At 36.7% G+C, this 18874-nt stretch overlaps 1 protein-coding gene across 1 annotated transcript; it reads right to left on the minus strand.

Annotated features, from left to right (window-relative positions):
- Nucleotides 1–514: 514 nt before the first annotated feature.
- On the minus strand, nucleotides 515–15983 carry LOC123747301 (kynurenine aminotransferase). The gene is given in 12 exon segments (XM_045729397.2): nucleotides 515–1687; nucleotides 2988–3151; nucleotides 5138–5249; nucleotides 5252–5326; nucleotides 5939–6105; nucleotides 6474–6594; nucleotides 8136–8258; nucleotides 9139–9248; nucleotides 9573–9699; nucleotides 11678–11831; nucleotides 12057–12269; nucleotides 15958–15983. Coding segments are annotated over 12 exon segments (1452 nt in total). The 5' UTR covers nucleotides 15969–15983; the 3' UTR covers nucleotides 515–1612.
- Nucleotides 15984–18874: the final 2891 nt, after the last annotated feature.

An 18874-nucleotide genomic window follows, 5' to 3' on the forward strand; every position in this document is an offset into this window, starting at 1 on the left:
AACATGAATATATATATCAATGAGAAAATCCACTAGGGCTCTGAGGTGACACAAACAAGTGGCAGTGGTACAGCAGTAGAATATGCAGCTGGCAGTGCCAAGGTCATGGGTTTGCTTCACCTCAGAGCCCCAGTGGATTTTCTCTTTCAACTAAATGATATACTACCATAAGTGGGACAATATAATTGTGATGGACAGGGGTTTGCTCCATCAAATACCCAATGCAGACTGATGGAACATGGATGAATTGTCTGTTTGGCCACCAAATCATCAAGTTCATTAAATAGAAAACCTACATGACTAGGGAGCAGCAAAATTTCATTGTTCTATTTTACCAAAACGATACAACCAACACTAACTCTATAGGATAATTGGAATAATGATTTAAAACATATAGTCACAGGAAAATTTTTAAGAATAAACAGCAACTAAAAGCGATTGCTAGCTCAATAACAAATAACATCAGATTTTCATGAAGAGAATAGCAGAGACGGCCACAGTAAAAATACTTGCCTCAAAAGGATAGCCACAAATATTTATTTAAAAATCTATACATCAGCAGGTTATCCCCATATACAACATTATACAAACATTCATTCTCCACCAGATCACAAGTATAGGTAGTATAGTATTGCCAACAATGGACAATTATATAAGGAAATATCATTTAATTAGCATGTTTAACCATTTAAAAAATACATGCACATGTACTTTCAATATAGACCAGTTATTGAGCAGCTACAAATGTTGTGCACTTTTCCCAGTAAATATACATGTGAAAATACAATACAATGGTTTCCTTAAAGTCAGATAGTTTCTCAATATCATTCATGGTATACAATTATCACTATATTTTTGTTAAAAAAAAAAATACTTTTAATAGCTTTAGCAAATATTATACATCAAGATAAGAATATTAAACTGCCTTAGCAATTACTGTCCAAAAGGTATATTATAGTCCCCCAACAAGTGTGCTGTACACCCAATACATGTACAATACACTAATTATATCAATAGCATACCCAGTTTGCAAAAATAATGCAATTAGGATAATAGTAATGACATTATCTGAAAAATCAAAAATATTATGGAACTGGTCAAAAGACACACATGGCATGTTGCTGATTAATCTAGAGAACATGAGGATAAGCTTGCTGTAAAACCATTCACGGCTTTTTCTAACAGATAATTTGATCGAAAATAATTTCTGTACAATGCAGATGCAGCTGTAAGGCAGTGGAAAGACTTTAAAGCAAGACCATAATGTTTCATATGAATAGGTCATGTTATCAATTCTCATATCATCTGACCTTTTTGAGCAAAGTTATGAGGCAGAGTGAACACATCACAAAACTTTGAAGAGATTATTATTTCAGTGCCTCCTTTGAAGTGTTTATTTATATAACTTTCCTTTCGTAACTTAATTCCAATGCAATATTATTAATAAATTCCATATTCTATTTTTTATATAAGAAAAGTATTTTTAATTTAAAGACTTTATTGCAGTATAGGTTTATTCCATAAATTATCCACTCAATTTTTAAATGGGCTCGACCACCACTATAAACCAAAACATTTGTGCAAAGCCTGATTTGTTAAATGTTCCCGTTGTTCAAACTCTCTTCTCATCAATATCCTTCTTAAGAACTCTCAAGATCTCTCCAGCTTTCTCCAAATTTTCATCTTCCTGTAAATAGACAAATAAAACTTTATGGGATAAGCCTTTGAGTTAAAGGCAATAACTAATGCTACAAATTTATTTTAACATCTGGCAATATTTTTCCCCTCTTTTTTGACATATATATATACATATACCTTCTGATACCATGACAATTTTTCTGGTACTATTCTGAGGCCTTTGCAACTATAAACACACAATTTATACTTGAGCTAAAGCTTAAATTCATCTCGCCAATTCAAAAGTAAACCGGCTCATTGTAATGTCATATCACATACATAACTTCAGTGGCAACTCATAAACCAAAGAAGAAAGCTTTTGGAGACGGGCAACTCAATCCACAAAAATGCGACACGATACAAAGAATCCAGGACGAGCCTAAATATCATTGCTTTCTTTTCATGCATACGGGATAGGTTATTCGTTACATTATCACATTATTGTGACTTGCACTGAATAAAGTCTGCTGCCATCAAACACCACCAACACCGTCAAACAGAAAGAAGGAAAACTCAACATTGCAACCCCTCCCACAAACTTATAATTTACAACTATAAATTTTAAAAACAATCTCCCGCGTCTCTCATGTTCACCCTCACTGATCTTAAATACTTCCCCTTTTCTCCACTTTGTATGTACTAGCCCTTTCTATCTTAAATTTGATAAGAGCTCTTACAGGGCAAATATTAAGTACAAATAAAGTTTGCTCTATCTTTCTGTTTCTCTGCACACCAACATTTAGGACAACAATTAGAAAAAATTATTCATAAATAAACAAAATGATCATAGAAAATATATCCATAGGTAAAGTTAGAAACAGCAGTGCTAGAGTCATGTAAGTAAATGTTTGTATGCACTGAGAAGGGTCAACAAATGGAAACGGAAGCAGCCACCATTCACAGCTTGAAAGGCAAATATGACAGTACTGTACCGAACTACAACAGCTAAGGTATAAATTCACACAATACGACAACTCTAGAGCTACCTCTTAAAAATACAGTAGAGTATGCAAGGATTGTATATCAAATGTAACAATAATAAAGGAAGTTATACAAAATATCACTTAAACAAAATAGAAACAAAACATTAACAAGATCATACAGCTTTTCCCTTATGAGAGACCTCCAGCAAAGTGTTCCAAACAAACTTAGGCAATATATTTCATTCACGATTATAAAGGAACAAATGTGTAACTTATTAATGTCATAAAACAAAAGTTATAGTATCATTTTATGCTCATAATATAAAGATTATACAAATGAATTCTATAAAAAAAAAAGTCTTAAAAATCTTCACAAACAATACTGACCTTTATAAAACAGAAGCGAATGTAGTTCTCGCCAATATCACCATGTTCCGGAGAGTAGAAGGCTGAAGGGGGAATACCCTGAAGCTTGCGGTTACGTGACAACCACTTAACAAAACGGAAATCTTTGCGCTCATTGGTATCACCCCCAACATCAATCTTGCTTGCTATATTAAGAAAAAATATTTAATATAAAAATTACATTAAAAATGTTTGAGTCAATACATAAGCCACTATTTTGAGCAGACATTCAATTGCTTCATAAAGAAAGTCTGCTGTTGTCAGATGGACTTCATGAGAAATCAAATAAACAACCCTTGCTTAGAATTCCAAACACAACTGAAAAAAAAATATGTAACAACCCTATCAGTAAAATAACATAGAACACAGAGTAAATTCAACCCCCTTTAATATGTATATATGCTAAACACACTATATTTGTAAGTGAAACAGCTCTCTTTCATCAAGCTCTATACAATAACTAAGATACAGTAATGTATCAGCTCATAAAGCATAAATCCATGCATATTTCCTCATTCCCTTCTACCTTTGTGCAAAGAGAAAGTTCACAAGTCATAATCTGAGGAATGTATCACATTTCTACCACCATCCTTTGAGTGCAAGTGACCTCAGCTATGTATGTCCAGGTGTTCTTTTACTTTAAAGACAGCTATTACAATGCCAACCAAGAGTTTGATATGCATGTCTTTTGATATAGGAACCTCTGTATCAAGATGGTGAGCTGTACATGAGCAAAACAGGAAAATTAATTAAAAATCATTCAAACTACCTTACTTTCTTGCTCAACATCTGAAGAAAAAAATATGACAAGTGGGAAGGAAAGCTGCATAAGGTCCACATAGACCCTGGAAAATTCCCGAGGGCCTAACCCAAAAAACATGAGAGAACACCGCTGTTCAAGAATAACTGAAACGCTTATTCCCCATCCTGAACACCATCACTGGGGCCCACTACAAAAAACACACAAAAAAGACCAAGATTGGTTCTTGCATTACTTCCAGAAGTGGGTGGTTCCTGCCCACCAGAACCTTTCCCTCGAACAGGAGACTGCAAAAAAACCTCCTGCCAAACCATTCCTAAAAGGAACAGATACCTACTTCAACAGCGGTCCAAACAAACTCTAGAAACTGTCAAAACACATATAGCAAGGAAATCTGCCAGATGTATCCTGCAGCACTAGAGCAGCCAACTTCAGAAAAGTCTGACCCGCTGCTACTGTCTTGACAAAGAGAAAGTAGGCACCGAGTGCAAATCAACTACTGTACATGGCAAATTATCCCTGAAGCAGGGAGGTAAAGAGTTCCTGGCAGGTCACCAGCCTGAGGATATACAGAAAGCAGATATGCACTCTAAAATTAACCTAAATGAGATGCTGCAAATATAAAGAGTAAACCTAGATAAGTTATCAACAGTTTGCACTCACTGTATAAACAGGAGCAGAGAGAGACTACTTCCGAAAGTGCAATTACTCTCTGCCAGAACAATGTGAAAAGAGGAAGTGCACCCTTCCACTCAAGTGCTTGAGAAAGGCAGTAAACATCAGTTGCCATTTTCCCATGGAAAGCAAAGTATGTATTTTTTTTGCAAGCCAGCCAAGAGGAATTAGGGACGGACCCTGTACTATAACAGTAAATTGACCATTGACCATTTAAAGTGACCAGTAATGTGACAAGTAGCAGTAACTAGAAACACAAATGAGTAGAAGAAACAGGAGGAAATATGTTTTCAGTGCAAGTGGGGAACAAATAGAATACACTTTAATTAGAAGTCATGCAAACTACCTTGAATCAAACTCTAGAAACTAGTATGACAGCATTAGAATGTCAAAGTATAAATGCACCTATAGAAGCAATGGAGCACTGTCCTAAGGCTAGATTTCATTCCCAACAGACTTGAGTAATACATGCATTACACACACACGAACTATCAACCCCCAACCCTTTCCCTAAAGTACAAGTGTAACCTGGAGACACAGAAATACAAGTGTAACCGAGACAAGAACTGACATTGACAGAAGGAGTATCTATATTATTTACTCAAAAGACAGCATTGTGGTTCTAGTGTAACCCATTCCAACCTGTACAGTGCCATGCTAAACATTATCTCTTGGTATCAAACCCAGCACAACTTACCAATGTCCCGCACATCAGCCAAGATGAAATAGCCACCCTCTGGAATTATTGGATTGAGTCCAGAATCTGAGAGAATCTTGACAATTTTATCACGTTTCAGTTTCCAGCTCATGCAGGTAGTGACTGGAAGTAGCAATCTGGTGTTCCAAATCGTTGCATTTCTATCTCAAACCCTATAGCTACAGCCTCCTGAATAAAAGCAAAATAATTTATTAACAAATTTACTGTAGAATAAAATAGCAACATCAAATTTAGAAATTATCCAACATATTTTAAATTATGATAGGTGTGCTTAGCTTTCGTATTTTTTCAATCAAATTTAGGTAACAAAATTTGCACTAAGGTGTGATGGAAATTCGTAAAACTTAAAGATGTCATCAAATATCAATCAGTGGTGTACGTTGTTGCTAAGAAGTAAATAATATTCATATATATTTTTCTCATTGTTAGGGATATTAAGCCTAATAGGTTTATCAAGGTTTCACAGGGCCAACTGACATTCCCCAGGATGCAATCCATAACCCTTGATTAATTCTCTATTTACTGCTAGATGAACAGAATAATCAAACGAAAAGAAATGCCCAATATCTCTGTCGTGTTGCAGGAATTGAACCCGGAACCTTTTAATAATGACTCCTAGCTCATGACATTAGTTTATCACTTAACTACTAAAACAGCCAATATGAATTGAAAGGTCAAAACCAAATTTATAAGTTCAATCTCTTTGAAAGCACAACAAAGTTACTGTTCTAACTTTTCATATACATACCAAACTTCTCAGCAAGGCTAACACCAGCTCACCTGCACAGGTGTGGTGCAAGTGTACACAGAGTGCTGGTGAATTACTTGAGCTCCTTTCAGCAGGTTATTAGGTCCATACGCCCATCCAGTCTTCCAGCCAGTCACAGAGAAGGTTTTCCCTGCTGAACCAATGGAGACTGTGCGTTCCCACATTCCTGGTAATGTGGCTGAGGGAAAGATTGCAAGTTAATGGTTTGTAAAACCCTAAAATGTATGTATCCACAAGCTTATTTTCATGTCTGTTACTAGTACAGCACTTCATAAAAGGCAAAAATTAATTAGATTCAGGGAAGCAAAGATTGTCCTTTACAATGTGGTTGAAACGAACATGGATAAACATTGAAACCTTTGTATGTAGAATCTGTAAACTTTTAATATAATTACCCCTAAGCATTTTGATGTTACAAAATATAACATTACAGGTATGACCAAACCCTAAGTAATGTTAATCTAATTCAAATTTTAAAAACTTAAATTCATAAAAAATACTACAAGTAATTATCAAGCGAAGGTTGATAGTACATTATACACTAACCCATTCGGATGTGCTTGCACCCACTGTAGGTGATCCACTCATAAACTTCGTCCATAATAGCAATACTGTTGTGTTTTTTGCACAGGTCTGCAATCATTGTTAACTCCTCATGAGAGTACACCTGTTGGAAAACAACCCCCATACCATTTATGAATTTTTCCTTAGGCCTTTTCCTGCTAAAGGATTATAACTAATGATATTTCTATTAATAATATGGTATGTAGAACATTAAAAGTAAATTGTGCAGTTATGTGTAAGCTAGTAATTTCACAAAGAATACAGAGTTAACAATAACATAATTCCGATATATACATTTTAGTTTAGATTATATCATTGGCTACTAGTACCCAATGCATAATTTGTAAATGTTCAACAAAGTTTATTGTTTACATCAGAAAAAATCCAGCACTGAATGCAACGAAAAATCTCTTTCTGGTATCTCCCCAGTGGCTTCTAAAAGCTGTATCACTGAGACTGCTCCATTTTAATGAGTCACATCAATTACATAAGTTCTGTTTAGCCTACTAGTGACCAGAGTCATAACCTAGCTCCCCTCTCACAGAGGTGCAGGGAGCAAGTGATAATCTGCCACCACATCAGGATAGCATCTAGAAAAAGAAAGGGGATAGAAATTCTCCTCCCTGAAGCAAAAGTCCCATGTACTGAACAGCAATATTGCTGAAAGTATATGACTGGTGAACAAATCCACAAGGGGCGTGACGAGGGTTCGAACCTACGTCCAAGAGGATCCCAGACGCTACCTTAATCGACTGAGCTACAACATGGTCAAAAAGAGTTGAAACCAGAAGTTCTACTGAACTTACTTGGATCCTGTAGCCTCTCTGAAACACAAACCAGGGCCTATTGACATAGCTCAAGTACATGGGGAAATTGTGTAAAACTCTGGTTTGTGTCTCAGAGAGGCTGCAGGATCCAAGTAAGTTCAGTAGAACTTCTGGTTTCAACTCTATTAACCATGTTGTAGCTCAGTTGATTAAGGCAGCATCTGGGATGCTCTTGGACGTAGGTTCAAATCCTCGTCATGGCCCTTGTGGATTTGTTCAAACTCCTGAAATCACCAGAAAAGCAACTCAGTCGGTGCAATGGCAGCACTAGCAAGCACCCATCCATATAATAATAATTATAATATTATAATAATAATCCAGATAATTTGGGCGCCTGACAACTAGGTGGACAGCGCTTGGGATTCGTAGTCTTGAGGTTCCGGGTTTGATTCCCAGTGGAGGTGGAGACAAATGGGCAAAATGTTTCTTTCACCCTGATGCCCCTTTACCTAGCAATAAACAGGTACCTGGTAGTAAGACAGCTGCTACAGGCTGCTTCCTGGGGGTGTGTAACAAAAAGGAGGCCTGGTCGAGGACCGGGCTGCGAGGATACTAAGCCCCAAAATCATCTCAAGATAAAAGAGATAATACAGTATTTTAAATTAATGCATGATTAAAACATTAACCCATGAATCAACTAACGATAATTGCATTTTAAAAAGATTAGGAATAGTTTTGTATTTTTCAAAAGAAGTCAATTAATTGAGAGATTCAAAAGACAAAAGAATAGTTAAGCATATATTATGATGCAAACTGTTATCAATTTCACCAACCAAACACTCAAAAAAAAGGGACAATATATATATACAGTATATACCTTTCCTAGTGGATTATTTGGGGTGTTAACTATAATTGCCTTCGTCTTATCAGTGAACGCATTCGCCAATTCCACAGGATCCAACACCCAGTCTCCTGATGATGTTACTCCTTCAGTTTTCTTCTGCTCAAAAAGAAAATGAATAATGAAAACTTGTAAAAGAATTTTCTGACATTATAACACTGATGATGTACTGTATCATACTAATTTTCTTGGTTAAATTGTATATTCATACATATATTTTTAATAATTACTGGTCTCCTATTTCCTACTTTAATGGGATGAAGACACATCAGCCAAGAAAACAAAAAGAGAACATTTGTAAAGGAAAGATAACAAAAGGCCTTAGAAATTACACCTGCCATTCACAAAATCAAACACTACACAGCATCACAGATAACAAAATCACCCACAGTTAATTAGTTGTATACGGTAGTATCCTATTGCTTCATGATGCCAGGTGTAACATGCGCCTTGTGAGCTGGCAAAGGGTATACAAATAAAAATAACCTTTACTCTCTACTAACTGCTGCTACATAGCTCCATATGGTCCTTGCCACATCTTGCTTGTTGCTCAACACTCAATGCACCATTTTTTAACACACACTCGGCAGATCCGACCAGCTCTTAGCCCTCTCCTCCTCCTCCTCCTCCTCCTACTCTTCATCCTACATTCAAATTCAATTTAATACACTTTCTTTCACAAGCTTCTCATCACTCATTTGTTCAACATGACCAAACTACCAGTAACACACTTTATTCCTGGAATTTATAAACTTTTTAGTCATACATCTTTCCACATTTTACTTCCTTACGCAATATATCCTCCTAACAAACACACAAGATGTGTCTGTATACAGTATTAATAGTTTGGTAATTAGACAGAGCTCATATCGCAGTGGAGAAAAGTTCATAATGTTTATGTACAGTAATATCTATATTCCTAATATAATTTTATTTCTAAAAATACTTGCTTACAAAAGTTTTCATACACAGTACTTACAGGACGCAGAGGAACAAAGACAGGAATTCCACCAGCCAATTTGACTTGAGGAACATAGCAGTCAAAGAATGGTTCAATGATGATGACCTCATCACCTTGATCGACCAGTCCTGAAAAATAAAAGGTCATATGACACCCAATTTGTCATTATCAATACTGTATACCCAAGCATATCTATGGACCTGGACTGACCCACTTTTACTCTCACCTATGTCAAAAAGATGGAACAAGTGTACAAACTCTGATAAGATTTTGCATTGAGAGATGCCTGCTAAAGGGAACTGGTGACACCTTCCTGAAGTGGCTGCAACTGATATAGACTTACAGGTAAAACATCACTTTCAGGAAACTCTGTCTAGCTGCATATTTTGTGTTATAATGCACAAGCCTAATATGAGGTATAAATCACTCGAGGACAAAGCAAACCTACGAACCCATAATGGTAGAAAAGAGTGCCTCATACGCTCCTGCTGTGACCAGAACTTCAGTAAGGGGGTTGAGTTCTCTTCCTACCAATTTAGAATAAAGCTTTGCTATAGCTGCCACCAAACGAGGGTGACCCTGAAACACAATAACAGGTACAGTATCATACAAAACCTACTAAAGCTACAGCAATTAATAAATTGTTCTACTCCATTTATGTGATCCTCAAGGTTCATATGCACAAAGGTTAATTTTGGACTGTATATCATATACCATATTCCCTCTCTCAATAAATGTTGTTCTCATTCTTCAAAAGGTAATGGATACACACAAATTTATTTTAACACAAATTTATGATATTCCTTCAATAAATAACAATAAATAAGCATCAAAAACATTCATAGAAGAATTCCATTAAAATAAAAAGGGAAGCAGTCATCACTTTCCCTCATGGAGCAACATAAATATGTGAACACAAAAACTCATATCCATTCAGGAAGGAAAAAATGAGCAAAGCCAAAATAGGAAAGCAAGCAAACATTGAAAAAACAGCATTTACTAAAAATATATAAAATAGTGCTAAGTTGTACTGTCATATGAATGTTGCACAAATTGGCATTGTTGCATGGATAATGTTGCAAAATGTGGCACTGGCATGCGAATGCTGTTGTATGTGTTACATTAGTAACACCACTGTTTATGTTGCAAATGTAACACTACTGTATTGTGCGTGTTGCAAAATAGTGTCACTGCTGTGCAAGTGATGCAAATGTGGCACCATTGTGCATGTTGCAAAAGGTGGCACCATTGTGCATGTTGCAAAATATGGCACTGTTAAGCAAGTGTAACAAAAGGTGCCACTGATGAGCAAGTGTAACAAAAGGAAGCACTGTTGTGTAAATGTTGCAAAAGGACAGTACCATCACTTTAAAAAGGGGGTACCAAAAACAGCTGACCTATAGCATTCAATTTACCTACATTTTTCCCCCCCTTTTTTTTTTTACTGTAAATAATGCAAACAAATAGATAATAATTCCACAATTGCAAGAACATCAACATATTATACACTCACCCTAAGTAAAATACTTCAACTAATTTACTCCTACTTTTCTAGTCTCGCATAAGTATGACCGTAATTTAATAATGATCCAACATTAACGTTTAGGGTCCCGGGTTCATTAACGTTTACAGTCGGGTTCGTTCTCAACGCATAATCGAGAATTCCGGGTTCAAATCCTGGGTGGGACAAAAATGATTGGGCATATTTCCTTTCACCTAATGCACCTATTCACCTAGCAATAAGTAGGTACAGTACTCAAGAGTTAGTCAGTTTATTGTGGGGGTTGCATCCTCCTGGGCGGGGTCAGTAATTTGAACCGGGGAGAAGGGGACCTCGATGAAATCGTAATGTGTATGAATACACTCTTGCTTCCTGTCCCCCGATACAATGAATTATTAGACTATTATTAATGACACAATAAACAAATATTTCTTTAGCTAGGTCTTACCAAACATGCCGTTTTTGTACCATATGTACGAACTCATCTTCAGTATACAAAGAGCAAATGTGATTACAATTTTGACAAGCTTTATGAAATTATTTCATGTTTATGAAATATGACAAGTAATTATGAAAATACATAATGCAGTACATTCAAGATTTGTTATAACAACTTTTGAATGAATTATTATACTTACTACTTATATATTTTCCTAGGATTGTCCTGAAAGCATGAGCATCATTCCAGTAATGGGTAATCACAGTAACGCTAGCTATTATATCAAGCTAGAAGCAATAGCTGTGGTGCCAAGCAAGCTACACACTAGTTATAACACACTCATATTGAATGCAATGACTAAAAGATATAATTGTTATTGTACAGGATGGGTTTAGCATAAGTAAAGCTTTTTTATAACATTCTGTACCAAAGGTGAAACCCATAAGTCAAGATGAAAGGATGAAAAGTGCCTTCACAACAGACAGTAATGAATAAAACACTGAAGACATGAATTCAAGCATTAAGTATGCTTATTTGAAGAAAACCAAGAGATTGTGAAATTTAAAAGCTCAACAAAATCTAGAAATAAAAGCACAAACATATAATGTATATCTTACAAAGCCACGAGTGTACTGATTGAGTAGAACATTGGTTTCACTTGTAGAAGCTTCAGCAAGGGCTTTCCTAACAGTTTCTGGGGCAGCAAAATCAGGGAAGCCCTGCCCAAGGTTCAGGGGCTTCACCTCTAATGCCAACTGAATGAATTCAACCCTGGAAAATAAAAATATTTCAATTAAAGAGCATAATTCCTTTATAAGTAGTTAATAAATGGTATACACTAGGCAGAGATGATGTGGAGGAAGACTCCATACAAAGTTTCAAATATAGATATGATAGAGCCCAATAGGCTCTGGAACTTGTATACCTCAACTGTTATTAGCAACTAATCTACACAAAAATTAATTTTCATAATACAACCCATAAGGCCTGCCTTACCAAACACTTTTCTCAATGCCCTGTGTCTTAGTTGCTACTGCTGGAGGAGATGTCATTGTGGACATGGTGTAGGACTGTTGTTTATGGCTGGTAGAAGATGGAGGTGTTATCAGGGATAAGCCACAGCAATGGTTCACTGCCGGAATGAAGTTATACGGGTGAATGCTTGTACTTCTTACAGCTACCTGCCGTATCAAGCTCAACATTACACTCCTGAAAAACATTTACAATAAGTATATTTTTATTTTCAAAACATTTCATATCATCTCATCTTCACATCAGAACCCCACCCCTTTATACAACTAGATGTAGTGTATTTTGTGTGATCTATAAATTTTAAAATACAAAAAAAATAATATCTCCAAACCCTGAAAGTGGGGTCAATGTGTGTTGATCATCTAGTGTAATGTGGTCATCATGATATAATAATTAATAATTCATTGTGTCGGGGACAAGAAGCCAGAGTGTATTCATACATGTTTTGGCTTTTTATTGATGTCCCAAGGCCTAATTACTGACCCCGCCCAGGATGCAACCCCAAGCTGACTAACTCCTGAGTACCTACTCACTGCTAAGTGAACAGAGCCATTAGTTGTAAGGAAATGTGCCCAACCATTTCTGTCCCGCCCGGGATTCGAACCCGGAATTCTCGACTGTGTGTCAGGAACGAACCCAGCTGTACTACCGGGATATGAAGATCAATGTTTTGTATCAATCTTTGAATACTAATATTGACCCTATTTATCCGATTTACCCGAGTTATTTACCTAAATAACTATCTCCCCGGTGCCCTCGACAGGGTCAGGGAGCTAGTGGCTGACAAATGACAGAAGAAATGTTGATCACTACCCAGGCCAAAATAAGAGTAGATATTATATGATTTTTTTGTGTGTGTATTTTCTAAACTTTCTGCCAGTCTCCACATTTATTCCATTACCTTATGTTCACTATAATAATTATTTCTACATAAACTCCATCGGTACCAACAGCATTCATGTTTTTTTTTATTGCTTATACACTAAAAAGAATATTTATACAGTATTACAGAATTCCACTATGCATTCTTTTCAAACCTTAAAACCAATAATGTTCACATTTTCATTTTTCAGTAATTTCAGCCTTCATACTTTTAAAGTACAGTACTTAGTTAGCCTACTTCTAATTTTTTCTTCACCAATTAATACATTCATGTTTATTTACATTAACAAAACCAAAAATTTGTGTCTGTCCTCCATGTTTTTAAACGCTAATGAATGGAATTTCACCACACTTTGCAACAATTATCAATTTAGTCATGAAAGGTTATAGGCTATATGGCAGTGGTTTCCAACCGTTTTAGAAACAGCCCAATTTTCCAATACTGTACATGAAAGGCTCAAAAGGGGATTATGACAATGATTGAGAACCCCTCCTTATATATGGGGCTTCTGCTCCTACTTATGAATGTTCAAAGTGCCCCACTTATTATGTTTCAACCACATTCTGTAAATACTGTATAAATAAATAGCAGTGTTTCTCGGTTTGACCCAAGGAACATCGCTGATATGGGGTTTTAGCTCCTGGGCTCAGCTCTTCAGTGATGATTGTTGTATACGCATACATAACAATAACTTTGGTCACAGCTTTTGTAACCATTTCTCACGAAATGATTACCACTTTCTGCTTTCAAAACATAATTCTCGAGACTACAAATTCAAGAAGGATTGTAAGAGACACTAGGAGGCCATCATAACCCAAAATATGTGGGTTTGACATTGGCCCAGTGTTCATAGGGGTCGGTAGAAAGTCAAGATCCTACAATGGAGACAAATTTAACAAAATAATGCAGTGCAATTTCTTGTCAATATTAGAGTATTAATTAATATAACTGTAATATTAAATGTTAGTAAATAGAGCAAAGGTGTAACAATAATGATCATGTACAGTATAGTGAAGATGTGGCCTCTTCTTCACCCCAGGTAATATTGAGTGCCTTAACTAGTTAATACAATATTCTAATTGACTTTTCTACACTTTCTAAATCAAATGTATTACCTGGACTTACCGGGATAAGGTCCTGGGAGTTCTTCTACTCCCCAAGTCTACCCCGGGGCCAGGTGTAACTATTGAGAGCTTGGTCTAACTCAATAATCAAATTGAGTTCTGAACTTTTAATGCACAGTTCTATCAAGTGAGAGATGTCAAAAAGATGCATACTCTTCTCACACAATCATTAAGTTAGGCTAAAGGGGATAGGTTATTTGGTGCTTACGTTGACTATACATACCATATACAATACTGTACTGTGTACACACAATCATTAAAGAAAATGTGCAGCACTTTGACCAGAAAGTGCAACGAGTTTGAATGCACACACATGGTCGTGAAGTGAGCTGACTAACCTTTTGGATACAACATAAGCAGGGCAATAATAACTATATAATAACAATAATAATAATAATAATAATGATAATAAAAATAATAATAATAATTGTATTTACAAGAAGATACAATGGGTTTGTGAGATTACACAAGATTTATATTTCTACGTTCTTGCAAAGTCACTAAAACGCATAATGTTTCAGGCAGTTTCGGGCATTTCCGTTTTATCCTGTATTCACATAACACCCATGAAGCCTGTATCCATCATATCCACAATCATTTAGGTTAGGTAAGTATTCGTTATTCAGCTGATTACGGGATCACTCGTCAGAAAGAATGGCAAGTTTTCCATTATGGCTCGGTGTTCAAAATAACATGAAACACACACATTAGATATAAGCCCATGAGGAACAGGACTTGTACTCTTTGGGTATAGGCCCACAGGAGAGCTACAGTTTTGATTCAGTACCATAAAATTTAAATAAATGCTTTCTAATAAAAAAAAAATCACATATCAACAAGCATTGTAATGACATGGACATCTGCCGTTATAAGGCAGATTCCATATTGTACTCAATTCCTATCACAAAACAATTTATTTAACTTCGTACCCTTAATAGTTTGCCAATTTATTTTAAAACCTACCTTACTCATCGTAACCTAACCTTATCTACCACAGCCTAACTTAATGATATACAGTATTGTATATGACTTTCAACAAGTAGAAAACAAGCTGTATCATAATGCCTCTGTACTATTTGACCATATTGCCAGGTGTTATTCAGCCAAGAAAATACACTAGAACTTGCGTTAGTTAAGGTGGAGTCCAGTTTAACAAGAATCGAAATCACATAAAGGTTACAGAACAGTGTCTTCCCTTTGATACAGAAATTTCTGCTGGAGTAAATTAGGTCAAAACAATTTAATTATTAATGTATACAAGCACCTAGGTCATTCTTATGGAAGGGTCTAGCACGCATCTTCAGGTAATTCTGACAGGAATTAATTAAGAGACGTGCAAAATAAGAACCACAATAAAGAGTAAAATCTTGTCTAGCCAGTCACTCTTAAGAGGCAAAATGAGCCAGCCCATCATGCATGCTGTCAACACTGGCTAGTTAAGAAATAAACTAATTAAAGGTCCATAATAATAGGTTTGCTAACCTTTAGTAAGACCCTTGAGAAGAGAGAGACAGAGAGATATACCAGAGGCCCGAGTCAGAAGGAGCTCCAGATGGAGGATCTTACCGGTGTGGCGCCTGAACCTATCAATGGCGGTACAAGGCACCCGGGGAAACATATATTTTATTTTAACCCACACCACCATGTAATAATAATGATAATCCATAAATAATTCAATAATAATCTATAACACTTGTATTATCTAAATTAATACATCACAGTTCCATAGCTTGGAAATCATTCATGTACACGGAAAATCTAACTTCGTTCACGCACATTTAACACTTACATTATAAATCACGTCCACGATAAAATAGTAAATATATATATATGTGTGGTCTGTCGTTCAAGTACATACACACTAGACATCCCCTTGCACCAGAATGAGGCGAGTGTGGTGTATCACAGTCTTCCAGCTAATGTGGTAGAATGAATTACTTTAATATTCAGTGAATGCCACAGCATAATAGACGGGGGGGGGGGGGTGTTTTCTCCCAGGAAGGTGTGAGCACGGTCGCGTTCAGCGCCAGGCTTAGTAGGCCAACCATAATTATTATTATTATTGACATCTTTATTGACAAAATGAATTACAATTTGGCCTAATCTGAGGATTTCAATTAAGTCTTATTAAAGTGGGGTTAATGCTGGTATTCACTGTCACGCAGGACAGAGGGTCATACACAAGACAATAGGTCTAACCAACCATAATTAGTGCCTTATATTACAAGAACGTTAAGGGTCTCAGTTGGATTCGTTCTCGATTCACAATGTTTAAATAAGGGGTTAGAGTCTCGGACGGGACAGAAATGCATGATTGGGGCACATTTCCAATCACCTAATGTCCCTGTGTACCTAGCAGTAAGTAGGTACACACGAGTTAGTCAGCTTATTATGGGGTTGTATCCTGGGTGGGGTATGTAATTCGACCCTTGAAGGGGGATGGGAAGGACCTCGATATAAGCCTTGCGTTTATGAATATACTCTGGCTGCCTGACCCCTGACACAATGAATTATTAATCTTTTTTTAAGGTTTTTGCAGGTAAGTGACTTGTTTCCTCCTGTGCAATATATGTAAAAGACCCCAGTTAAAAAGGTAAACAGGAGAGATAATTTTATTCTTCCATGTTTGATGTTATAATATTTAATAACAATTCATTTATGTCGGGAACAGGCAGGCAGCCTGTCCCTCACAGACTTGTATCAAGGTTCCCCCCAAGGTCGAATCACTAGCTGGCTCTTCCCAGCATGCAATCCCACAAGCAGTTGCCCAACTCTCAGGTACCTGTTCACTGCTATGTGAACAAAGGCTAATAGGAATCGTGCCCAACGACTATAATGTCCCACTCGAGATTCGAACCGGGAATTCCCGATTGTGGGTCGAAAACGAACCCAACTGTCTGTCGCATGGGCGAACAGACCCACTTGAGCTCCTTTACTTCCTATATTCTAGTAGTGGTTCGGGCAGTGTGTTAGGTGTTCTGTCCTAGTCTTGAAGAGGGTAGAATGTAACTGTGTTATCTGGCTGTTGATAGTTAGGCGAGTTTGCTTGCATCCCGTCCTCAGACCAAGTCTATTCCACCCAGCGGTCGACCCCAAAGACGCATTCATCAATTTTAACACGATGTTCATTCAAAATAGACCTTTTCTCAAATATAAATTAATATTGATATATATTAGCATACTGTGTATATCAAGGCAAATGGGGGACCGTCGGCGACAAGCCGCCAGCTTCATGTCTTCGTCGAGGCTACTAGGGTTAGTGGCCCTCAGGTAAATTACTCTAAAGTAAATCAGGTAAATTTAGGCATTGATTAGGTTAGATGTTTAGGTTCTGGTGGTGATTATTTGTACGTGGGTGAAGCATTTACAGCGTTATGGTTCGAACAGAAGTCATCAACGAAGCACTTGTTCAAGAAGTGTTCAAACGTCATCAAGTTGTGGGTCGTGTGTAAACCGTTTTTCATTTATTAAACGGGGTTTGGCGGGTGCATGGAATGGCGTCTGGCCTTCGTTTATGAGGACGGGCTGTTGCTTGATATGTAGTGCTTTGCCGATGTCATCATCTCCTATTGTCACTTGTATCTGTTGATTATTTCACTGTTGTATGTCAGGATAATAATAATACGACAATTGGAGCTTAGACATCAGCGAAGCACTACATAGAGCTCAGTAGGCTCAGGAGTCTGTACACCAGTTGATTGACAGTTGAGAGGCGGGACCAAAGAGCCAAAGCTCAACCCCCGCAAGCACAATTAGGGGTGAGTACATATCAAACTCAACCAACATAAAGAGCCAGCCAACATTCAGTTACATTCTTATTTTGCCTTCATTGTTGATCAATGTAATCCTTTATTCTAGCCCATTATTCTTTACCTCAAGATCCATTGCGCAGTTGGACTTGCCATTATCAATTGAATTTAAAGTGAGCACTATTTTAGAGCTTTACAAATGTGTTTATTACAGCTCTATATATTAGTGGTGTTTACACTAGTATCAAGATCTATGTTTATTACGATCAACAAGGGTGCCGGGACAGAGCCTTGCGGCACTCCACTTATAACCATTCCCACCTTCATTTTACTGTGTATCTATGTATTTACGTATGTAGGTTAGCTTAGCATTTTAAAAGCACCGAATCACTTTCTGTGGTTGAGTGTTCAATAAACCCTTGAACTATATATTTAACACTTCTCTAACCCTGTCCATGGAGGACAGAAGAAAATGTATATATGCTGATTAGCATTGTAAATGTGTGGCCACGTCTGTGGTAGAAAACAAAAATTACACCCCTCTATGTTGCCTGTGCTTCCTTTCCACCAAGACTTGTTTTACCGGGTAACATAATGGACTTGGGATGGCTGTGTTGTTTCTAGCGTAGGTTAGACATATGAATGATTTTTGATGGATGTAAACATAGAAGCTGCCTTGTATAGGCCAATAGGCCTTCTGCATTTCCCCGATTCTTAAGTTCTTAATTCCATATACTCTAATTCTTCACTTTCATCTTTCCTTGTCAGTCTTCCATGTCGAATATCAAATGCTTTGCTATAATGCAAGATAAAGAATATTGTAATCTTTACCAATGGAGATTTTTACCTCCCTTTACGGAGTCGTTGGTGTAAGATTGTGTGTTCTGATATTCTGTGGTGTGAATTTGAATCCTACTTGAATATAGAACACGACACACAAGATAAGAAAAGTAGAAAAAGTCTGTGTTTGAAATGGTACCAAAAAGATTAGGTATGTTTTATTTACATAGGACAGTGAAATAAATC

This window comes from Procambarus clarkii, chromosome 94 (assembly GCF_040958095.1).
Source record: "Procambarus clarkii isolate CNS0578487 chromosome 94, FALCON_Pclarkii_2.0, whole genome shotgun sequence".
Lineage (NCBI taxonomy): Eukaryota > Metazoa > Arthropoda > Malacostraca > Decapoda > Cambaridae > Procambarus > Procambarus clarkii.